Raw genomic sequence first — 22,043 nt, forward strand, 5'->3', positions numbered from 1 at the left:
GTTGGTCGGTTGGTTGGCCTGGAAATTATACTAGAAAAATAGTTTCTGTAACAATTTATTATGTTACCAATAAAATTTCATATTTGTGTTATTGTTATTATATTTTAAGGCTTTATAATTAAGATTTATTTAAAAATGTGTCATTTGACTCCTGCACATTGTATGATTAGTATGCTACTATTCATAAATATTATATATTTTATAGCATATATTAGATAATTATTTTCGCTTTTAGCAAAACTAGCAATTACCTGTTCTTGTTTTCCATCGAAATTTTTATCTCTGACCAAAACTTCAACACCGTTGGACATAATCCTTGTAGCAAGATTAAGTTTCCTGACATCTTCCTCAGAACGATGCGGCACGCCTGTGTCCCTTCCTGGTCTCCAGGGCGTATTATCGTATATGATAGCATTTGTATTAAACGCTGAAAATATATATGACGTCATTGGAACAATTTTAACTTACGATTATTTAAATACAAAAAGAAAAGGCACCAGAACAGATGAGACTCCAGCAGAGATTTCGCACATATTTCTTTGTTGCCTCGAGTGGAAATTACATCGTCTTGATAATTTTATACTACGCATGTTTAACCACGTGACGCGACAAGTCTCATCTTTCGTAGGACGACGGCGGTGGTATAAGACACCTTGTACAAAACTTATATTTTTTAAGCGTCTATACTAATAAAAACTAATATGTGAATTTTTAAATAGTTTAAAAATTAACCTATCAACATAGCATTCATGCAATAATCACCCAACTATTCAGCTTTGTTTTTCTACTAGATTTTACTGTGCACAACATAATCATGCAGTCTAGCTCTACTTTAAATGAAGCCTTAAGATTTTTGAACTTAGAACATTAACAAATAAAAGTGTCACTCGTCGATACTTTACTACTCAATATTATCTACTTAGTTGAATAATCCTAAGACTTCTTGTATTAAACATTCATACAGGCATACTATGTACATTAAATAAATAACTACAGCTTTTAAAATGTCAATAAGTATCATCGGTAGTTTTAAACAGAAAACTAAATATTTTATGTGATCGTAAAAATGTTAGGTAACTTTGTTATACTATAATTTTGATTCAACCAATTTTGCTGATTTTTTATAACGCCCTAAACTTATCCGAATAGTTCAATAAAATAACTATAATAAATTATCTAGAATAGCAATTGCATTTTATTAGCTGCAGTTTAATCATTTTATTGTTACTACATTATAAAACACACAGAAGACAATTATTGAAAATATCAACTTATATGTGTTTTTGTAAAGCAAATTAAGAAAAAATACTCACCAGGATTGGTTGAGCGCAGGATGGACGGGCCGTGGTAGGTAGTCAAGTCTGCGTATTGGTGTCAGTCAGTGTCTAGTTTTTATAGGTCAAGTCTTCAGTAATATTTTCGTTGTATCCAAAGGGTAACTTGGACAAAAGGTCTGGGACTACTCAATCAGCCGTTGCTTTGAAGTCTTATTTTTCCTTTCCGTTTCTTTTTAATAACTTTAATTTATTTTTGATATACCAATGATGTTACGGTTTTTGATAATAATTTTTTTATAGAACAGGGGACAAAAGGGCAGTAGGCTCTCCTGATGTTAAGTGATACCGCCGCCCATGATTATAAAAGATAAAAAGAAACAAACAAAAAAATTCAATACAATTTATTAATAATATTTAAGTCGTATTTTGCAATTTACAATTCGAAGCGTTAAGTATGTACGAGTATTAAAAAGTAACTAAAATTATACTTTAAGTACCAAAAGTCATTCTTAGGCCGTGGTTAGACAAACGTTACCTTAGTACAAATTCTGGTAACAAAAAAGAATATTTTTGGTAATTCTTAAGAAACATTTAAATCTAAAGTACAAAAGAGTATTTTTTCTTATACTATGAACTATAACTATAAGGCACTATTCATAGTTTACTATGATACAATGTAAATAAATAACTACTTCCATTACTATATACCTAACCAATCGTTCGGATTTCACGAGACGCCATCTACCGAGCTTTGTTTTGTATCACTTACAGAGGCACTTGATAATTTTACGACATAAGTTGGCGAGGCATCATATTTTATGTGACTACTTAAACTTCCAATTATACTTTCCAAGCTCTGAGTTTCTACTGGAAAATCCTCTGCCGAGCTTAAAAAGTATTTGTCCATATCTGAAATAATAGAGTTTTCCATAGCATTACCTTGTGAACCGTACAGTTCGCTTACGGTTGGTAGTATCGAAGGTATTATTTTGACGTCTTCAAAATATATCGCTTCACGCTTTCTAACTGTTTGGGTCTCATCTGTAACAACTGTCGACAACACAGTGCTAAATTCACCAGGGTGTTTGCCAGATACATATAGTGTTACAACGCTTGTCAATTTTGGTGGAGATGGTTTCGCAGATTTTGGTTTGCTCCGTCTACGTGAGGGGGGTGGTGATGGAGGAGGAATATCCTCCTCGTCATTTTGAACATCCTCAGAAAAGTCTTCGTTGCTATTAAAATCTGAGAGTACATTAGGTTTAGGACTGTTGCTAAAGATGTCATTGTTAAAGTGGTTATTTTGAGCATTATTATTTTGTCCTAAATTATTTGATAATAAGTTTAAGTCGTTTTGAGATAAGCCTAATAAAGGATTGGCTGTTTGTAAAGCTTGTTGTTGCTGTTGCTGCTGTTGTTGCTGAAGAAGTAACGGAAGAAGTAGCGAGTTGAATTGTTGTGGTGGAGGAGCTAAAACTGTTGGTGTTGTTACTACTGTATCCGTTATTAATTCAGTAGCTGTAATTACATCCATAGTTGGATTAACTATTGTAGTTAAAATTGGTCTACCTCTAAATGTAATGGACAAAACAGTTTCTCTTGCATCCGTTACTGTTGTTACATATGTTGTAGATCTAGTTTTGTACTCAGTTACTGGTGTTTGTACTACTGGTTGTTGAGGTAATAAGGCTTGACCTTGCAGAGCAAGTAGAGGGTTTATTGCTGGTTGTTGGTTTCCTAAGAGTAGTTGAGAAAGTAATAAATTTGCTAATGGTACATTAGCGTTAATTTCTGGAGCTACAGTTTGAACTACAGGTTCTACATTGTAGACTGTACTTGGTAATACGTGGGAAAATGACGTTTTACGACCTCGAATTGTTGTAGGTGTAAAAATGACAGTAGTTGTTGGTGTTTCATGTAGAACATATTTGGTTAATTTAGTAGCACCGTTATCTGATAATTCAGTTGATTCTACTGCAAGTACTAATTGTTGGTTACCTAAAGGCCCGATTGAGGTGGACACTTGATTTAACAAAAGTGTTTCGATACTAGCTTTTGCAGATAAAACATTTTTGTATTCTGTAATTTTTCCATTTACTATTGGTATAGTAACTTCAAAAGGTATTTGATGAGTAACAGTTATCTTACCATCATTTAATATATTGTCAAATTTATTGTATCTCTCACCGCTGTAATTTTCGAAGGAACTTCTCTGTCTACTAGACGCTCTGCTTGTTGTTGTTCGAGGTCGAGAATTTCTGCTGGTTGTTCTTCCCGAATTTGATCTTGATGGGGGGGAACTTTTCCCAGATAAACGAGGGGCTTTAGGTCTTGAAGACAAAGTTGTTGTTCTAGATGAAGTTCTTGATTTCGCACCCCTTTTGTAAGCTGGACTTGTCGTGGTTGTTGTCCTACTTTCCCCACGCACAATAAATGGTTGTCTTTGTGTGGATTTTGGTGCTGACGCAGTTGTACTTCTAGGGTTGGTTGGTACTCTTGCATTATATCTACTAGATTTAGATTTTAGAGGAGCTGGTGGTTCTGTTTCAGGCTCTGGTTCGGGCTTATGTGTACTTACTGACTTTGTACCAGGTCGTCTAAAGTTGTTGTACTTTCTGCTTCCATAATCAACTTGACGTCTTACTCTACGTTTGAAACCAAAGGGTCTTATAGAAACAACGTTAGATCTTTTAAATGGAGCCGGTGTTGCAACTTTCTGCTCTTTTCGATCTGAAGAATCGTAATCGTTATCTTCTTCAAATTCCTCTTCTTCTAGAATTTCGTCGCTGTCATCAACTTTTTGTTCATTTTCTCTTATTTCTTCCTCGGGGTCTGGTTCTGGTTGCTTAAATAGATTTCTTCTTGGGAACAAAGCATTAGGCCTTTGTCTGCGTAATGAAAGTAATGGATTATTCGTTGTTCTAGTAGTCGTTCGTCTTGTTGTAGTTGTAAGTCGACCACGTGTTGGTACAGCTCTTCTTGGGGCAGGAGTTGTTGATCTTGGTATAACAGCTGTACCCGGTTGTCTAGCAATAGGAGGTCGTCTAAATTTTAATAATGGATTATTCGTTGTTTGGCGTGAAGGCGTTTCGGTAACTTCATCCAATGGTTCTGTTACGTTTTCTTCTTGTTGAGTTGCGTACGTTTCCCCTTCGCTTTGATCTGATTGTGTGTAAAATACAGATGAGGATTGTCGACCAGTTCTTGGGCGTGTTGTTGCTGTAGGTCTTATTTTTGGTACCGCTGATCTGCTGGAAAAGTCTAAGTTGTTACGCAATGAACTCGATCGAAAACCAGTTCTTCTTGCTGATGGTTGAATACTTGCTCTGCCGAATCCGCCAGGCCTTGAAGCTGGTATATTGGCAGATGGATTGATAGATGAACTTGATCGGCCAGAAAACCTTCTTCCAGAATTTGATGAACTTCCAACAGCTATTGGTTTTCGGTTTACTCCAAAACTACCAGTGGGCCGCACAGATTTTAACGTTGGTGTAGCAGTAATTGTCGGTGTAAATTCCGGTCTAGTAATTGTTGTAGCACTATTCGGAAGTTGTTGCCGCTTAGGACTAAATGTTGGCCTATTCCTCGAAGCAAACGGAATAATAACAGGTGTAAATGTAGGTTTTTTCGTAGTGAAACTAAGTCGACCCTTTTTCCTGGAATTTGAATCATCATCTTCTTCCTCACTTAATTGAGCCTGTGTTGTGATTTCTGGCTCAGTTACAGAACTTTCAATAACATCAGGATTTGAAGTAAGAATATTTGAACTTTCCGTTGTAGTTGTAGATGTAGTAGTTGTTATTGTTGTCGTTTCGTCTAAAGTCTTATTATCGTTTGTAACAATAGTTGAATCCCCAGATATAACAGCTACCTGGGAAAATATAATTTTCTTCTCTTGTTCAGGAATTGGTTCTGGAATTTCTTGTGGTTTCACTTCAGCAAATAGGTTATCAATATAAGTACCTTGTAGAAGCGTAGTCGTTGTGGAAGATAATTCAGGTAACTGCGTTGTTTTAATTTCTTCTTTAAGCGGGGTTGGAATAATGTTTTGTAATAATTTTTCTCCGTTATCTTGAACTAAGTTTTTATCAATACCCCCAATCGGAATTTTCCTACCCAGTTGATTATCCTCGAGTACTTTAGTACTGTCAACAATGTTTGTAACTGTGGCTAGGCTACTTCTAATTTGTGACGTATTTCCAGAATAGAATGTTGTAAAATATGTATATGTTGTATAGAATGTGGCTTTTCCATCATCATGTTCTAAATTATCTTCTAGTAGAGATGGCTTAAGAACAATCTCGAGATCATTAGGTGGCAAAACACTTTCAACGTCTATTGGTGACGTATCTATTGGACTAATGGTAGCACCAACTTGAACCGAAGGAGTAACTATATTTGAAACAATTTCTTCGCGACTTGTTATTGTTGTTGATTTATCCTTGTAAAGAGTAGTCCAATACGTAAATGTTGTATAATATGTAATTGGTAAGTTGCTTTCTTCTTCTGGCTCAGATTTTGGAGTTATAGTCTCTGTCACAACATTAGTTATCGTTTCCAGTCGACTTTTTACATTACTTGAGTCTTTTCCAATATACATTGTGGTAAAATATGTAAATGTTGTGTAGCTTGTTTGTAGAAGGAGCGTCGGTGAAGGAATTATTTCATCGATATTGCTTTCAGAGCTAATTTGGTCATCAAGCACGTTATTATTATCTAAATATTTAGTTTCACCTTTAGAAGATGATGATTTTACGTCCGTTACATATGAATTTTCTGAGATCAATGGATTGGAATCTACGCTAAATAACATGTCTACTTCAAGGGGAGTAGATTGTGGGGATATTTCCTTAGGATCAACCTTTGCAATTACCGACACGGTACTTTCTGTATATTCATTGCTGGTACTTCCATTATCTTCTAGTGCTTTACCTTTTATTTGTTTGCAATTTCTGAAATCAAATTGAGCTCTTGTACTTTCAGTTGCTAGTGGATTAGTTTTAGTTGGAATCAACTCATCGGGTCCAATATAATTTGTATAAATTTCACTTCTACTGCAAACATTTGCATCAGTACCAACATAGATGGTCGTGAAGAATTTATAAGTTGTATAGTAAGTTTGTACCGAATCAGGGTTTATGCTTTTTAGGGCACCCTCTAATATTGGTGTAGGAGTTTGAGAATTATATTGTTCGCCTATTTCAACAGATTCAATCACATCTTTATTCTTAACTAAGTCTATTATACTATTTATAGGTATTGTTTCTGTAGATCTACTGACTCCAACATTAGTTGGAGCAATTTCATCGTCGTTAAAAGCATCTAATAATGATGGGTCTAATCGTGATAAATCTATTGTAGATGTGATTATATTAGTCACAATAGATTTATGACTAGCTACGCTAGATGTTTGGTCTCCAAAGAATGTTGTGAAATACGTGTAGGTGGTGTATAGCGTTTTATAAATAAGATCGATTTCATTATCTGCATCGTTTACTTCTTCCTCTAGTGACTGTGTTTCAGTTGGGGTATGTTCCGTGCTAACTGAGACCTCTACGTGACTTTGGCTAGTTGAAACTCGCTCAGTTGTAGCTGTTAATACTTCTGTGTGGTTTTCTTTCGATAAAATTTCTGATTCATTAAAATCTTCTTGTAGAAGCGGCTCTTGATCTTGGGGAGTTGTAAGTACCTCTTTTTGCATTGGAGTAGTTTTAGGCATACTCTCAGTCACTGCGTTTGTTAGTATCTCATGAAAATCTTCTTGTATACCTGGTGACTCTAAATTGATTTGGGAAGTAATAGTTTCAACTTTTACCACAGAGGTTGGTTTAATATTCTCAGCTTCAGATTTGCACACCACGTTAGTCAAGTATCCGATATTACTTTCAACCACAATGTCTGATTTTATCGACGTAGTTGTTTCGGTGCTCTCTAAAGGAATAAAATACGTTGTTAAATATGTTAATGTCTTGTATTCGGTCGTCATAGTAGATTGTGTTTCAAGACCATCATTACAGAATACCTGCTCATGCTTGTTGTATCTATTCTCTGTTGTGGTTTCTATTTCTTCGGATTCTTCACTATGTCCACTCTCAGTTGTTGTTAATAACTCTGGTTCCATTTCATGCGTACTTTCACGTTCCTCTGACTCCTCGTCCTCACCTGCTGATTCAGTGACTTCTGCAGCAGTATTTTCAGTCTCTTCTTCGGAATTTGTATACAATTCATTATTATTGCCTTCTGTTACCACAGATTCTTTTGACTCTTCTAATAGTATAGTTGATGGATTAATAGTAGTCAAGGGTTCAGTTGGCCGTGAACTTTGTTCATTTATTGAAATAATTTCTAAATTGTCTGTGTTTTGTGTACTTTCCGTTGTGGTGTAAACTGGCTCTGATGGCTGTATTACATCCAAATTTAAATCAAATCCACTAGAATGTTGAATGCTTACAGAGTCGGGAATATTACTATCAGTATCATGGGAAATTTCATCACTTTTTTCACCATGATAGAAAGGTTCTTCATTACTCCTTTCATCTTCATTATTATTTAACGTGGCTACCTCTGTTACGATATTTTCTTCATGAGCTTTATATGTTGAAGTTGCTACAGGAATATCGGCAGATAGGAAAGTAATTTTAGTAGCTAATTTATCTACTGGATTTGCTGATGGAAAGATATTAACTTCATCTGGATTGGACTGGCGGACAGTGTCGGTATTTGGTGTAAATATAATAACAGTATCGCCAACTACGGTCGTAAAATCAGCAAAACCTTGATAAGTAAAGGTTTTTTTAGATTTTGGTTCACTTTTATGTCCGAACAATTTTTTAGGTAATTTTGTTTGGGGCAATGTTTGTTGACCTGATTGACGAGATTCAACATTATCAATATAATAAAATATCGGTGAAAACTCGTTCTTAATCGTAAATGTTGGTAAATCATAGTTAGGCTTAACTTTAAGTATTTCGGATTCATTAATCGTATCATCCTGTACATTAGTGTCTTTCGGGGTATCTATAACAGGGTTGTATGCTTTACTTTGTCGATATTGGCTATTAACATCATCTAATTTATTAGGGACTACAACATATTCATCTTTTTTCTCATTTTCAATGGCTGGACCGTCAAGATAGTTATAAGCTTCAAATTTTGGAATTTCATTGTAAGCTTGAACCCTACGGTCGGTTGGTTCTTCGTGATCATTAACTTGATTTTCAGGGGCAATGTTCCAAAATTTAAAACTCTCTTTAGCCGGCTTACTAGCGTAAACAATATCCATTTTACTACTAGGTGCTAAATAATCGGTATTCTTAAGTACAAATTTTTCTGGATCTATGATACCCAAATCTTGCTTGACGCTCCAACCATCTAGAGAAGGTACTCTTGTTGGGCTAACTACATAAGGATCATCGTTATACGGCTTACTATATAAAACAAGTGAAGATTTTGTTAGAACTTGTGCATATATACGGCCATTATCTAATGTCGTACCGAGGATTTGTGTAGCAAACTCCGTTGTCACTCCATCTTGAATAAACGTTCTAGCCGTTGACGTTAGAAGACCAATAAGTGGCTTGACACTATGATACCGGCCACTTTTCGAAGCATAGTCATTTCGTTTTTGGTCGTTAAAAAGAAGTACTGTCAGGTCTGTAGTCATCCGTCATTGGAAAGGGTGAGGGTGCGTTATTTTACAAAGTCCATTGAGTTCGGAGACCCCGACCGAGGATTAGATTTGAAAGAGAAAGAAAAAACATACAATTAATAATGCAATAAAGAAAGAGTAAAAAAGAATGCTTATAGAAAGCAATAGATAAAATAGTTAGCACTAATTTTTACAACAAATATTCACTATGGGTTTTACACGGTAAAATTCGGTAATACCATATGTTATAAATGCATAAGTAACTAAAATAGTAAAACCAAATAAAGGAAATTGCAGCATAATATACTATGTTACAAGCATTTTTACAAATAATTACCCAGGAATAGATACACATTGGTTATTTAAGTTTAAAAAATATAGTAAAAAGTGATAAATAACTTGTATCAAGGTCGTCTGTATACTTGTAAGCTTATAATTGAAAATTTCACTTATATACACCGAGAAACTTGAGTATCAATGGTGACAATGTACCAAAATGCAATTAAAGCTGATAAAAGTTATCCATGACGATGGTATTTAAACTTTATAGACATAATTAGTGCAATCCTCATAGACAGTATAAAAGTAAAATAAAACGCAAGGCGCCCTTTTTGGTATGGAAGACTTGAACAGCGCCCTGTGGCTTATCTAAGCAAAGAAATACAAAACTGCACGACTAGAAAACTAAAACTAATGTATTTAAATAAAACTGTTAATAAAAACTATCGTATTAAGTTAGAAACCTTGCGGGAATTATAATAATATTATGTAAAATGGGATCAAATGACTATAGTGTCCAAATACAGCGGAGTTTAAGGAAGTGTATCTTTTCCTAGTAGATTTAAAAGAACATGCAAGAGATTACTCACCCCTGTTCTCAGGAACTCCTTCTCTTTTTATCCTCGACGCTTCTATAGGTTCGTTCTCATTGATTTCTGCAACAAAACCATAAGTTGTTTATATTGTGTTTAATATACAGGAGTATACACCAAAACAAAACGTCTTTAAAATATATAAATGAATGTATTACTTTATATAAATCGACGTTAGTCATACTTTACGAGTACTCGTAGTAAATTGTATAAAAAAATAAATTAACGTTGTAAATTTGTAAATTGGAAAAAAAAATTATAAATCCCATCTGAAAAATTTTAGAATACAGCGAAATTTAACTTTCTTTCTTTGAATAGAATGTTACTGCTCCCGGATTTCTCAAAAGAATTCGTATGTTTAATATCATAATTATTATTCGTGAAAAATAATATAACCGGTATGCTTTTCTTGAAGGCATTTTTTTTTATTTTATTGGTTTTTACTAGACCTAAATTTTCTAGTACAAAATCAGGGTATAAGCCTTAGTTGGTAAGTTAAATATTCAGTAAATCGTTACCATATAAATAAATAACAATTACTGAATATTTACTTATATGGTTATATAATCATCGTAATCATCAGTAATCGTCATGTTAATATAATAAACAAATACAATTCAGTCTAATAAGTGCTATAATTGAGTCCTTAATAAGTCAATACAACAAAAAGTTAGTGATATGAAGATCATCCATCCTTAGAATCGAATACCTAGTATATATTGTAGTCTTTATGAGTATGCCAACACAGCCTTCCTCAATGTAAAAAGTATGACAGGCAAAGTAAGTCAGTGGGTTTGATACTCATTAAATGCAGGGTGCGTGCCGACCCAGTATTAGTTCCTGTCACATACCGATGTTTTTTAACCGCATGTCGACTTTCTTAATATGTATGATAGCCCTAATGATCCAGTAACAACTTTTCGTCACGAGAACTAAAGTAATAAACAGTTTTATAAATTATTACTAGTATAGCGTTTACTACTGATTGTAGAGTAGATTAATCTGAGTCGAATAACTCGTATATGTGCATCGAAAATGTAGTATGTAATTTTTCATATTACAAGCAATTGAAAATGTTCATTAAATTATGTAATTAGTATTATCAATCTTTTACAAGTACTGCTTACATTAGCTCTTTTTTCTCTCTTTATCGCCGCTAATTATATCATTGTTTGGAATTTTGTTAAAGGTCACTTTTACATAATCAGTTGAACAGGCTGAAACGTTCGTAGGCTAACACAGAAAGATTTTTTTTAAAATTTATTTCGATTATTAAATATATTTAAATTAACTTCCAGAGCGATACAACGATTGTAGCTGTCACAAAAATTTAGCATACCAATTTTATAGTACTATACTAGTATTCGTAAGTGAAATATTGCAACTGAGTGTTAACTGAAAACTATGTCACTGGGTAAAGTCATTGCACTTCAACAGGTTATGGCAAAATGATACTTATTGGAAAGGAGTAAATGTCTTAATATAGTGAACGAACGAACTTCTTGCTATTTAGCATATTATTGCTGCAGGCATTTGAGCAACATGCAGCTGCATATTATATGAATTACTTATTTAAAAATGTCCTATAACTCTTAATTAGTAAAATAATGTATTGTCACTTTTGTTCCAAAATGATACAAGAGTGAGAGTATATGTATTTTGAAGTTATACCTATATATGAATATGACAAAAAGAAAGATAGATACATTCCCGTGTATATTTTTAATTGATATTATAGGCAAGTAGCTTATCAGCGAAATGCATGTCGCTTTTTAGTCACCGAAATACTGGTTTGGTCCCGATGTCTCCCTCCATGAGCATGTATTAATTGCTCTAATAGAAAAAAATTAACACCTGGGATCAAAAACATAATTTGGGGTAGATAATCACATAATCTGAAATCTTAACCTAAGAGCTTTCGTATTTCTTGTTTGCAGTTTACATTCTGAATAACACTTTTTAACGAATTGAAGTTATGTATTATTGTAAACTTATGTTAAAATAATTATAAAAGAAAAATCTTTAAATGTGTAAAAGTTATGTTAATAAAAGTCAATACTATTCTGAATAACATAAATTTAATCGAGAAATTAAAAACTTACATTACTTATTATCCGATAATCGCCAAGGCTCATCCTTTCGGTTATTAAAATTGCAATCTAATGCAACACGTCCACACGATGTCGTAAAATGTCGTTAGTCGTAGCTCGCATTGTGTAAAAATTGCGTCCATTATACGATTTTAATCGTGAGAGATTTTTTGCGAAATGCAAATATTTGTACCCATAATCGTTCACGAATGTGAAATAATTTTTATTGCAATTTATGAAGATTGAATGAACATGTTTGGAAATATTAATGAAATCACAATCATAAGCATTTCAGTATTTACAATATTGTGTTGAGTATTGTCAAACGAAGTATAGAATATATGGTTTGTTCGGTCTGGAAATTAGATTTTACTTTGACGTCATAGCGTACAATTCTAATTTTTGATCAGGACCATTATAGGGAGAAGGATAAGAGATGTGTTGGAGCAATTCAAAAGATTCAATTCCCGATATAACGTGATTAAATAGGATTATTATTTGCTTTACGTCAAAATTTGAGCATTTGTCAGCATATGTATGCCCATTGATTAACTAACGTGTTATTGTAGTGACTTTAAAACTTTCAAACAAATAAAAATCCTCACGTACGGCGAATCAATTTTTTGTATATTTCTAAAAATCAATGCTAACAACGACTACAATCATTATTAGTTTTATAAAATAAAATCTGACTTTCGACCAAGGATTGTCAAACAAAATCGATGACTATATACAATACTTATTTTATACGTCAACATTTAGAAACAAGTTTAAATTAAAACATATTAGTGAAATACGAAAACTTTGACATGTTTGATACAAAAACCCACATATAACGTTATGAAATGGAAGCCTTGGAGTTTTAATTCTAGTTTGCCAATGTCCCACTTCTTAGTCTGTAAATGAAGTAACAATCCATTAATATAATAAGCACTTTATTGATTTAACAGAATTAAAAACCCTTAGTTTAATTTTAAACGATTTCAAAACGGACCGATATTGTGCAAACCAGTTTTTTAATAGGCTTTCTAAGTGATTGTAGGACCTTGTTATTAGATAACACACATCTAAAACACATATATCACTTTCTATATTTTGATATTGCAAAATGTTCTTTAGAAACAATAACGACTGAGTCACTGTGACGACATAATAATGATTTCGTTTAACGAGGTATTAGTTTAATATTTAAAAAAAGAACGGAAAATATTCTAATATAACGAGTAACATAAAACAACATTGTTGTGTGTCAAATTCTAAATTTAAACGAATATTTAGAAGTCGTTGAATATTATCAAGGAGAACTTGTTTTTGACCAAAGGATACGATGAGTCAAACGTGTCATTAGGTCACTTGATTGTTAAATTTTAACAGGATTTCAGTTTCATCTTGTTTGCAATTGACAAATAAAACTATAAAAATATTCGAAAATAACGAAAAAACATTCAAATATATGGCCGTATAGGTATACTGGTAACATCAAAAGTCAGCTCACTAACGCAGCGACGATAAAGTAATAATAATAATTATCTTTATTTCTTCTCTCACATATACATACAAGGTTACAATATTAAAACTAAGATGATAACATTTGAAAGTTTCCGTGACCGTTTGAGATGCTTGATGTTACCCGGGGGGCTGGTTAGGGGCAGTAGAAGAGAATAGAAAAATATAATTAATAAATAATTAGGTATTCATTCACATTTAGTATTATAAAATGTCTACCGTCTAAATTTCGTAATAATGTATAAGTCAAAAAACCATGCCGGTGCAATTTAAATCCTTAACTTTGTTCTTTATATCCTCATTTTCTCTTTATTTTCCCAGGCCCCTGAAGGTTAATAACATTCACTTGTTGCGAAATGGTTACGTATCTTGTTATAGATATAATTGCAATAAGTATATCGGATATTGTTACAAAACTTTTACTATTCAAATTCGAAAGTATAAGTTATAAGTACGCTATACAATTTTTTTCAAATATAGTTTATTTCAATATAATTTATTCTAAATCTACGTAGATAGTAAAAAACAAGTTACTGAAGCGTTGCATATTTTTAAATTTGTAATTATGGGTTACTTAATTTGGTTTAGTTTCGTCTCATCGGGGCTTCACCATATATAGTCTTATAGCAAGGCTTGGCTGGTAATGCATATGGCAAAGGCTGGTTCTACATTCAAATGCAGACGACACAATAATGATTTAAATTAAATCCGTATCACCTCGACGTCCATCGTTCCACAACTGCGCGTTTTTCTAGGCAATTTTTGCCGCGCACCACTTTGTGGAACCAGCTGCCGACTGAAGTATTTGCGAACCAATTCGACTTAGGGTCCTTCAAGAAAAGAGCGTAACAATACTTAAAAGGCCGGCAACGCACTCGCGAGCCCTCTGGCATTGAGAGTGTCCATGGGCGGCGGTATCACTTAGCATCCGGTGAGCCTCCTGCCCGTTTGCCCCCTGTTCTATTAAAAAAAACACGCTATGCCTGAGAGCTGATCTATGACATCGTTAAAACAGAGTAAATGAAACTGACTTGTGTAATTTAACGAATTTAAACTATTACAAAGCTTTATTACTCAGCTACTTGAATAAACCCTTTAAATAATCTTCAAAGTCCGCATTTTGCATATATATTTTTAGTAGGTTAGTATTCAAAACCAATATGTGAAAGGAAATTTAAAGGAAGTTTAACAATAACGTCATAAACTGAACACACGTCATAAAACCAAACATGGCATAGAAATCGCATGAGAAATGGGGAAACCTACTTAAGTTCATTTGCATATAATGTCGAGTTAGATTACACTAATATTGCTTTTTATTCATGTAGGTACAAGAAGGAAACACTTACCAGATTCATTCGTTTACCACAATTATTTATGTTGCATTGAAATCTAACATTTACTCCGAAATTTCGTGTGTTTTAATTTTTAATTACAGTTGAGGGTCAAAAATATAAATTTTGTTAGAAAATAATTTTAAACAAAAAATAAATCCTGAAATTTATGGCACCGAAACCCATGCTTAAATTTTGCGCAATTCGCTTTTGTTGTACTTATACAGCGTATGAGCTTAGTGGGAGCTATAGATGGTAAAAGATATTAATACGAAAAATTATAAAGTAAACGTTTGAAAAATTGTAAGCACATTTAAAAAAAAAGAATACCGGCGATTATTTGAAACAATTCTAGCAATATTTTAAAGCACGTTGTCACATAAGTTAATACTATTGCCAGTGCGTTGTCAATTTAGAATCTAGAATATTATTGTCAATTGGTCTTTTTTAAATTTCGAAGCCTTGGAGTTAAAAACAAATGTTGCTATAAAAAGATGCTTTTATATATAGAGATCACAATGCACTCCCCTATAAATTATTATTATTTATAGAACGCATGTGTAGTTGATTCAGTATTCGCAGACTTGAAATTATGACACGAAAACTTTACTTTAAATCGGAAAAGGATTCGAATGGGAATCGATGGATGTTGTCTTTATTTTTTTTAAAGGAATCAATGACTATAATTTATATTTCAAATCAAAATTCAAATTTAGAAAACATATTTATATTGGCAGCTTTCACTATTTAATCTTAACTTAAAGATAACAATAAAAAGAATGTTTGGTTATAGAAAGCGAAATTCGGTGAAAGTGTGGAGATTCACATTTTTAACATTTTCACACGCCCAAACTGATAATGTAAGTTCTTCGCAGTTCAATTGCCGTTAAGGACATGGTAGAAAATTGTATGGTATATGTTATAGATAAAAAATATTTTAATTATTTACATGAGCTTTACCATAGTTTCCCCAGGTATTTATAAAACAAAACGACGAAAACGATCATGTTTCATATAAAAATAACGAATTTAGTAACGTAACGCGTAACGTAACGTATGTATAAGACATACTTTTTTCATTACCAATGACATTAATACATTTTTGTAAATATTGGTCGTATATCTTTTCTAATATTTGTATACCGTATAATTTCTTTGTAACTCATCACAGAATTAACCGTTTAAGCATTTGGTTTAGTAATGCATGATTTACATTGAATGTGGACACGGGTTTGAGGTCAGTCAAGTGTAAATAAAATTAACACACTTTTAATTGCTGTGAAATTTCATTTAACTAACACGTACGTGGAGTAATGTAAATTGTTTTTATATGATACAAAACAGCTTCTTTCTGCTTACATTCTCAATAAATGTATTTGTAAAAATGGGATTTCGTGAAACACCCGTTGAATTCGTATGTAAAATGAATCATTACTGAGAAAACGGAGAACAGCAAGGACAGAATTTATATTGTGTGCGTTTTTGCGAAGAAAGTTATATTTTAAAATTGGAATCACATTCAAAGACGTGTTCGAAATTTAAATTAGACACCATGGAGTATTTCTAATATATTCTTAATCAAACCGAACTCAGTCTACTTTAATTTTACCAATTACCTTTATCCACATCTTCACATTAATAGTGTGATAGAAGTCCTACTGTCACGCCTAAATCGCTGAATCCCATACGATAAAGTTTGGTATAGAGATACATGAAATTCTTAAGATGGTTTATGAGCTTTCACCACAAAAAACTTAATCGTTTCAATTTTACCCAGATGAATTTAATTCGTTTATTACCAACATAATTTAAAGAGTTTGTGAAAAAAATGTTTCAGCCATCATTAAATACAAGTTCCAATTTCAAATTTAATACAAAATAAGAAGAAAAAATAAATTATGGCCAGTGACAGAATTACGTGACGATATTTCATACCGTTTGCAACGGGTATTAGAGCCAGATGCATTAAAATATGGTGTCGTGAAAGTAGTTATAATTAGCATTTCACTAGTAAAATGCAGTTAAATAGACATATGAACATCGTACGAATAAATGATTAAGTGAAACCCTCCTATGGGGCAACCTATCAGTACATCTACAAATCAATATTTGGTTTTCCAGTGTATTTATAATAGGAATGTTTATAATTAAATAGATTAAAGATGGGCCTAGATTTTCTCAAAAATTCGTATAATATGACAATTATTAGATGTGTTTACAATGGAGGTTAATTGTAAACCGCAAAATCTTGACCTACAAGCAACCACTGTAATCGAAGTAATAAACTTTATTCGTGACATAACAATACGTATTAAATTCTATAATAATATTTTTCTAGCATAGTTTGACTGTAGAAATTCATTTAAATTCTTAAAAGAGTTGATACCAACAGCTTACAAAAAAGCAATAATTTAAACAGATAATAATAATTAAAAAAATCGAATTTAAAATTCTGAATTCTCACAGTCAATTGTTACCTGTGGAGGCCACGTGATAAGAGAAACCTGTGTTCGCGCCCAAATTTAAAATGAGAACCTGTTTCGCGCGCTTTTCACTTGACCCCCTTTCCGTTCATTCCTCACGTTCTCACTTTCAATTTTGATGGTTTGTATTATAACTGTTTTTTAATCAAACAACTCAATGAATTGAATATGTATTTAACGTAACTGTGTTCTAGACGACATAATCCATTTTTAAAAACATATCTCCTTTTATCTTTAGTACAACACATTCTTCATAAGTTTTTTATTATTTAAATTTAACTTAAGAAACTATATATGTTTAAATAGCTAACGTACTCTAGTCAATTGCTTTCATTTTTGCTACCTATATTTCAAATATTTATAATAATACTAGCGGATCCGACAGACGTTGTCGTGTCTATATACGTCTTTAATTTGAAAATTTCAAACTTTTTTTAATAAGCTAAAACATTCTGGACCATTTTGTTGAAAATTATTATTCAAATGTTATGACAATATCTAACGATCCAGCACATGGTCTACAATAACACAATGATAACAAAACCTTTTTTTAATTTGATCGCAGCGCTAACTGTCGGGACAGACTAAAATTAAAATTCGAATATTATTTAAAATTTGACAGTGCGATGGTAGCGCCGTCTGTCGGATCCAATGTAAAACATTCCAAAATCAACAACTACTAATTAATTAAAAAAAACATTGTCCAGCGGAAAAAATTGTGAATCTAAACCATTCTCGAATCTCCACGAACACACACAAAAAATTTCATCAAAATTGGTCCAGTCGTTTAGGAGGAGTTCAGTCACATACACACGCACACAAGAAATATATATATTAAGATAGTATTTTCAAATGTACTAGGAAGTCATAAGACTACCAATGGTGTCATCCTGAGGAAGTCTTGTTTAAATGTGAAGGCAATAGTAAATGTTTAAATGACAAGTCAACTTCCAGTTGGTCACGCACTAGAATAGACACGTTCATCGCGTATTCTGAGAAACAGTTTTAAGGTTATATTTACTATGGTATCATTTTGATTAATATTGATTAATATTGTGTGTGTGTTTATCAGTTTAAATAATGTTATTTGTAGAGAATAAAGATAAATAATATTGTTGTTACAAATAAAAGCTTTCTGCGGGTTCATAATTTATTTAAAATAATTAATTTCAAATTTTTCTGGTACAAATTCAGATTATACCATATCTGGATTACTTCTAGATGATTCCAATAATCTACGTCAATCTACTAATGGTAAGGTCATATTCAAAATATATTTAAATAAAAGTGATTAAATATCCCCGATATAGCATAATCGCCATACCATTCAGTGACCTCGACAGAACCTTACTTTCTATACAAGAAACTGGTTAATTTCCTGCTCAGACTTGTGCTATATTATTTAATGATACTATATAACATACCAAAAAATCCCTGCAATTTTCAAAGTATATTCACGGACAAAAAATTTATATTTACTTTGTATGTTTTAATTACATTAAAATACCCTCAGTATTTAGACATGATGTGCTTAATACAGGCAAGGTATTAAAAAATGTGCTGTCTCGCAAGTACCCTCTTTCCATAGTTTGCTGTCCTAGGCTTGGGTAAAAACAAATGACTGACGTCTTTGAATGAAAGAAATTGTATTTTTATGGAACATAAAGACTAAATATGTTAATAATTATATAATAGTTAATAATTAAATAATTATATTAATGTAAATAATCTAATTCATATGAGAAATAAAGTTATTCTAACCGTATATATTATAATGGTATGATGATTTATATTCTACGTTGAGTTTAATATTATATTATACATGTATCAAACGATGTAAGCAGGCCATATTCTGCTTATTTCAACCATTACGGTATATAACGGTTATGTTTATATGTATCTAAGATAAAAAACAATATTAATATTAATTTTCACCATACTAGCAAATTTACTTAATGGTATGTGTTAGATTTGAGACCAAATATGTAAAAAAAATTTTGGTTCCAAAATTCCAATAAAAATGTAATTTAAAGAAAAACACTTTTTTAACGGATTATAGATATGTATTATTATATTTAAACTTATAATTATTTGTACATAATTTTAAATTTAAACCGTTAAAAAAGTGTTTTTCTTTAAATGTGTAAAAGTTATGTAAATAAAAGACAATACTAAAAATGTAATTTTTTACGTAACACCCAGACCATTTACCGTAATGGATTACGTGTTACCGTTTCGATCCGTTAACTACGGTTAGCTGTGACCACTCACGATTATAATTAATTTCGTTATTTAATTTTAACCATATTTTATAATAGTATCTTGAAATGTTAATCGTATAGCAAAACAGTCTAGAGGTATTTTAGTTTTAGATACCGCTTTTGTGTTGTATTTTCCTACCTACGAACTTACGGACTTTAGAGCTAAATGTGGCACGATCAAGCAACTACTGAGAAAAACCACTATCAACACTGAGAACGACAAAGATCGAGAAAATATAAAATAGATATAGGTGATGTAAAAATTACCTGTTAGTAAAAAGTTAGGTCTTGGCCTCAGATTTCTGTATCTGTTTCACGATCATTTGACAATCTAATTTCATGTGCCTGACACACCGACTTCGACTTTTTGTGTCTTAGGTAAGCCGCTTTCCTCACGATGTATATATTGTTCCCTCTTCAATGTTTGAGCGAATGTTAAATGTGCACAGAGAAAGCAAGTCTATTCGTGCACAGCCGAGGACCGAACCAACGACATCAGGGATGAGAGTCGCACCCTGACACCACTAGACCAATACTGCTCTTCAACAACAATATACCTGATGTACTGCTAGATATATAGAAGTAGAAAACATCTAAATTGCTCACATCATTCTGGTACAAAAAAGGATTGACAACAGCAATATAACTTGGAATGTAGAAATAATGAATCGCATTTTATAAACGTATTAGATCCAAATACCTTCTGGTGATTGTACAATTGTTGAATAAAATTCTTATGTACTTATTTATGTAACATTTAACTATATTTTAGCTACCAACATAATTATTGTGTTTGTTTTATTCAATATTAAATTATGTAAAAACACCTAATTTCTTTGAGCATTTTAATAATTTCTTTTTATATACACTTGTCAGTTCCATTTGGAATTTGGAATCAAAGTCATAGTTTAAACAGTTTGAATTTTATACATCAATGAAATGGAAATACATTTCCAATAGTATTGAAATACTGAAAGTTTATATACTGTTAATTGTATAATCGTAAAAAGCCTATGAACGTATAATGAATGTCCGATTCTGCAGTCTACCTTGCACGTCCGGCCTTGGTATTTATTCGAGATCCTACGACCTTCCCTATCTTGTATTCGTATGTAACAATAACCCAGCCTGTTGCATAAAATATTTAAGTTTTACGATTTTGCAATTGTAATAATTCTGTTCGTATTGATTCGTCAAGGAGTGTTTATTTTACTGCTACTGAATTAACTAGCAAGATGTACGTTGTAGGGTATTAATAATAATAATCTACTAAATTCACGTGAGCTATTAACTTAATACTTGCAAAATTTCTTACTAAAGACCGTTACTTGGTATTAACTTAAATTATTAAAAAAAATACAAAGTATTCAATGACAAATACAAACCAACTTTTTTGGCGGTAATACAAACCAGAAGCTGAAGTAACCGGATAATTACCTGTAAACAATAAAACTCATAAATACATATGAACAAAACATTGAGTAGTAAAAATATTTGGAAAAAGTTAATGCAGTAAGTAAGGCTATACCAACATGTTTTGTGTTAATTTCATGTTAACACAATGATATCATTGCTAAGCGTTTTCCAATTATAATACAAATATTTTACGATAGCGTATCTTATCGATACCATATATTTCGCTTCATAAGCTTGTAGAACAAATTCATCTATCATAGCTAATCCCAGAGTGAATGTTCAATTCTCATAGGAATTTGTAACATGATTGATGTAACATTAAGTGCAAAAAGAAATTGAGTAAAATCATTGTACAATACATTCACGCATTGTTTGAATTGCGTGCACCTTGTTTCCGTTATTTGATTTCCTGTCCACATCAAAGATAATTTTCCTCCGTACATTTGGCCAAAAATTTGGTTATTTCACTATGTGTTATCCTTAAATTTAGGAGAAACGTAATATTTTTTTTAAATAATAGAACAATGTTTGCCTGGTGGCTTAAGTGTTCGACCCTCAACCCTAAGAACAGAACCTTCGTATGACTGTCCACCACTTGATTTTTCATTTTGCCAGCGCAGTCATTCCCACTGTTCAAGATACCTTCAGGGTTATATTATGTGGAAACTGGCTTGTCACTAAACCCCATACTTTGACGACATGTGTCGTCAAAGTATGGGGTTGTGTCAGACAAATGAGACCAAACATATTGTCCATAAAAAAATATCAAAGCGTAACGCTACTAGCGAAAAATAAAGATGAAAAATCTTTTAAAAAAATACAAAAAAAAAAATATTTTTCCTATCAGAAATATATTTTCACTATAATCATTTTTCTCCTTGCTGTAGCTTGATTAAAAACTAATTTACATACATTATATGCTAATGACAACAAATAAAAACGTCATCTTATCGACAGTAGTGTTGTGCTCCGCGTAGCGTAAAAACACTGCGATGCAATCTACGTACACGAATGAAAAAATAATGCAATTTGAATTTATCTAAAACGCTCAATATAAGAAAACTAAAGTCTTAAAATTTATTATTATTTATATTTATATAAACTTTATACGAAAAATCATGGGGTACACAAAATCTAGACCTAGGTCTTTTCTAGC

The 22,043-nt window shown here is 32.2% G+C and overlaps 1 protein-coding gene across 4 annotated transcripts in view; it reads right to left on the reverse strand.

Moving 5' to 3' along the window:
• Positions 1-22,043, reverse strand: part of LOC110998983 — a 65,169-nt gene that overhangs the window by 14,094 nt on the left and 29,032 nt on the right. For 3 of the 4 annotated variants that reach the window (XM_045630853.1, XM_045630851.1, XM_045630852.1), the window contains exons 2-3: positions 9,795-9,860; positions 252-427 (exon numbers count right to left, since the gene is read on the reverse strand). In XM_045630853.1, coding sequence (XP_045486809.1) covers positions 252-427; positions 9,795-9,860 — 242 coding nt within the window. Of the gene's footprint in view, positions 1-251; positions 428-1,663; positions 8,931-9,794; positions 9,861-22,043 lie in introns of those variants that run through there. The other variant, XM_045630854.1, reaches the window with a different exon arrangement.

This window comes from Pieris rapae, chromosome 13, assembly GCF_905147795.1.
Source record: "Pieris rapae chromosome 13, ilPieRapa1.1, whole genome shotgun sequence".
Lineage (NCBI taxonomy): Eukaryota > Metazoa > Arthropoda > Insecta > Lepidoptera > Pieridae > Pieris > Pieris rapae.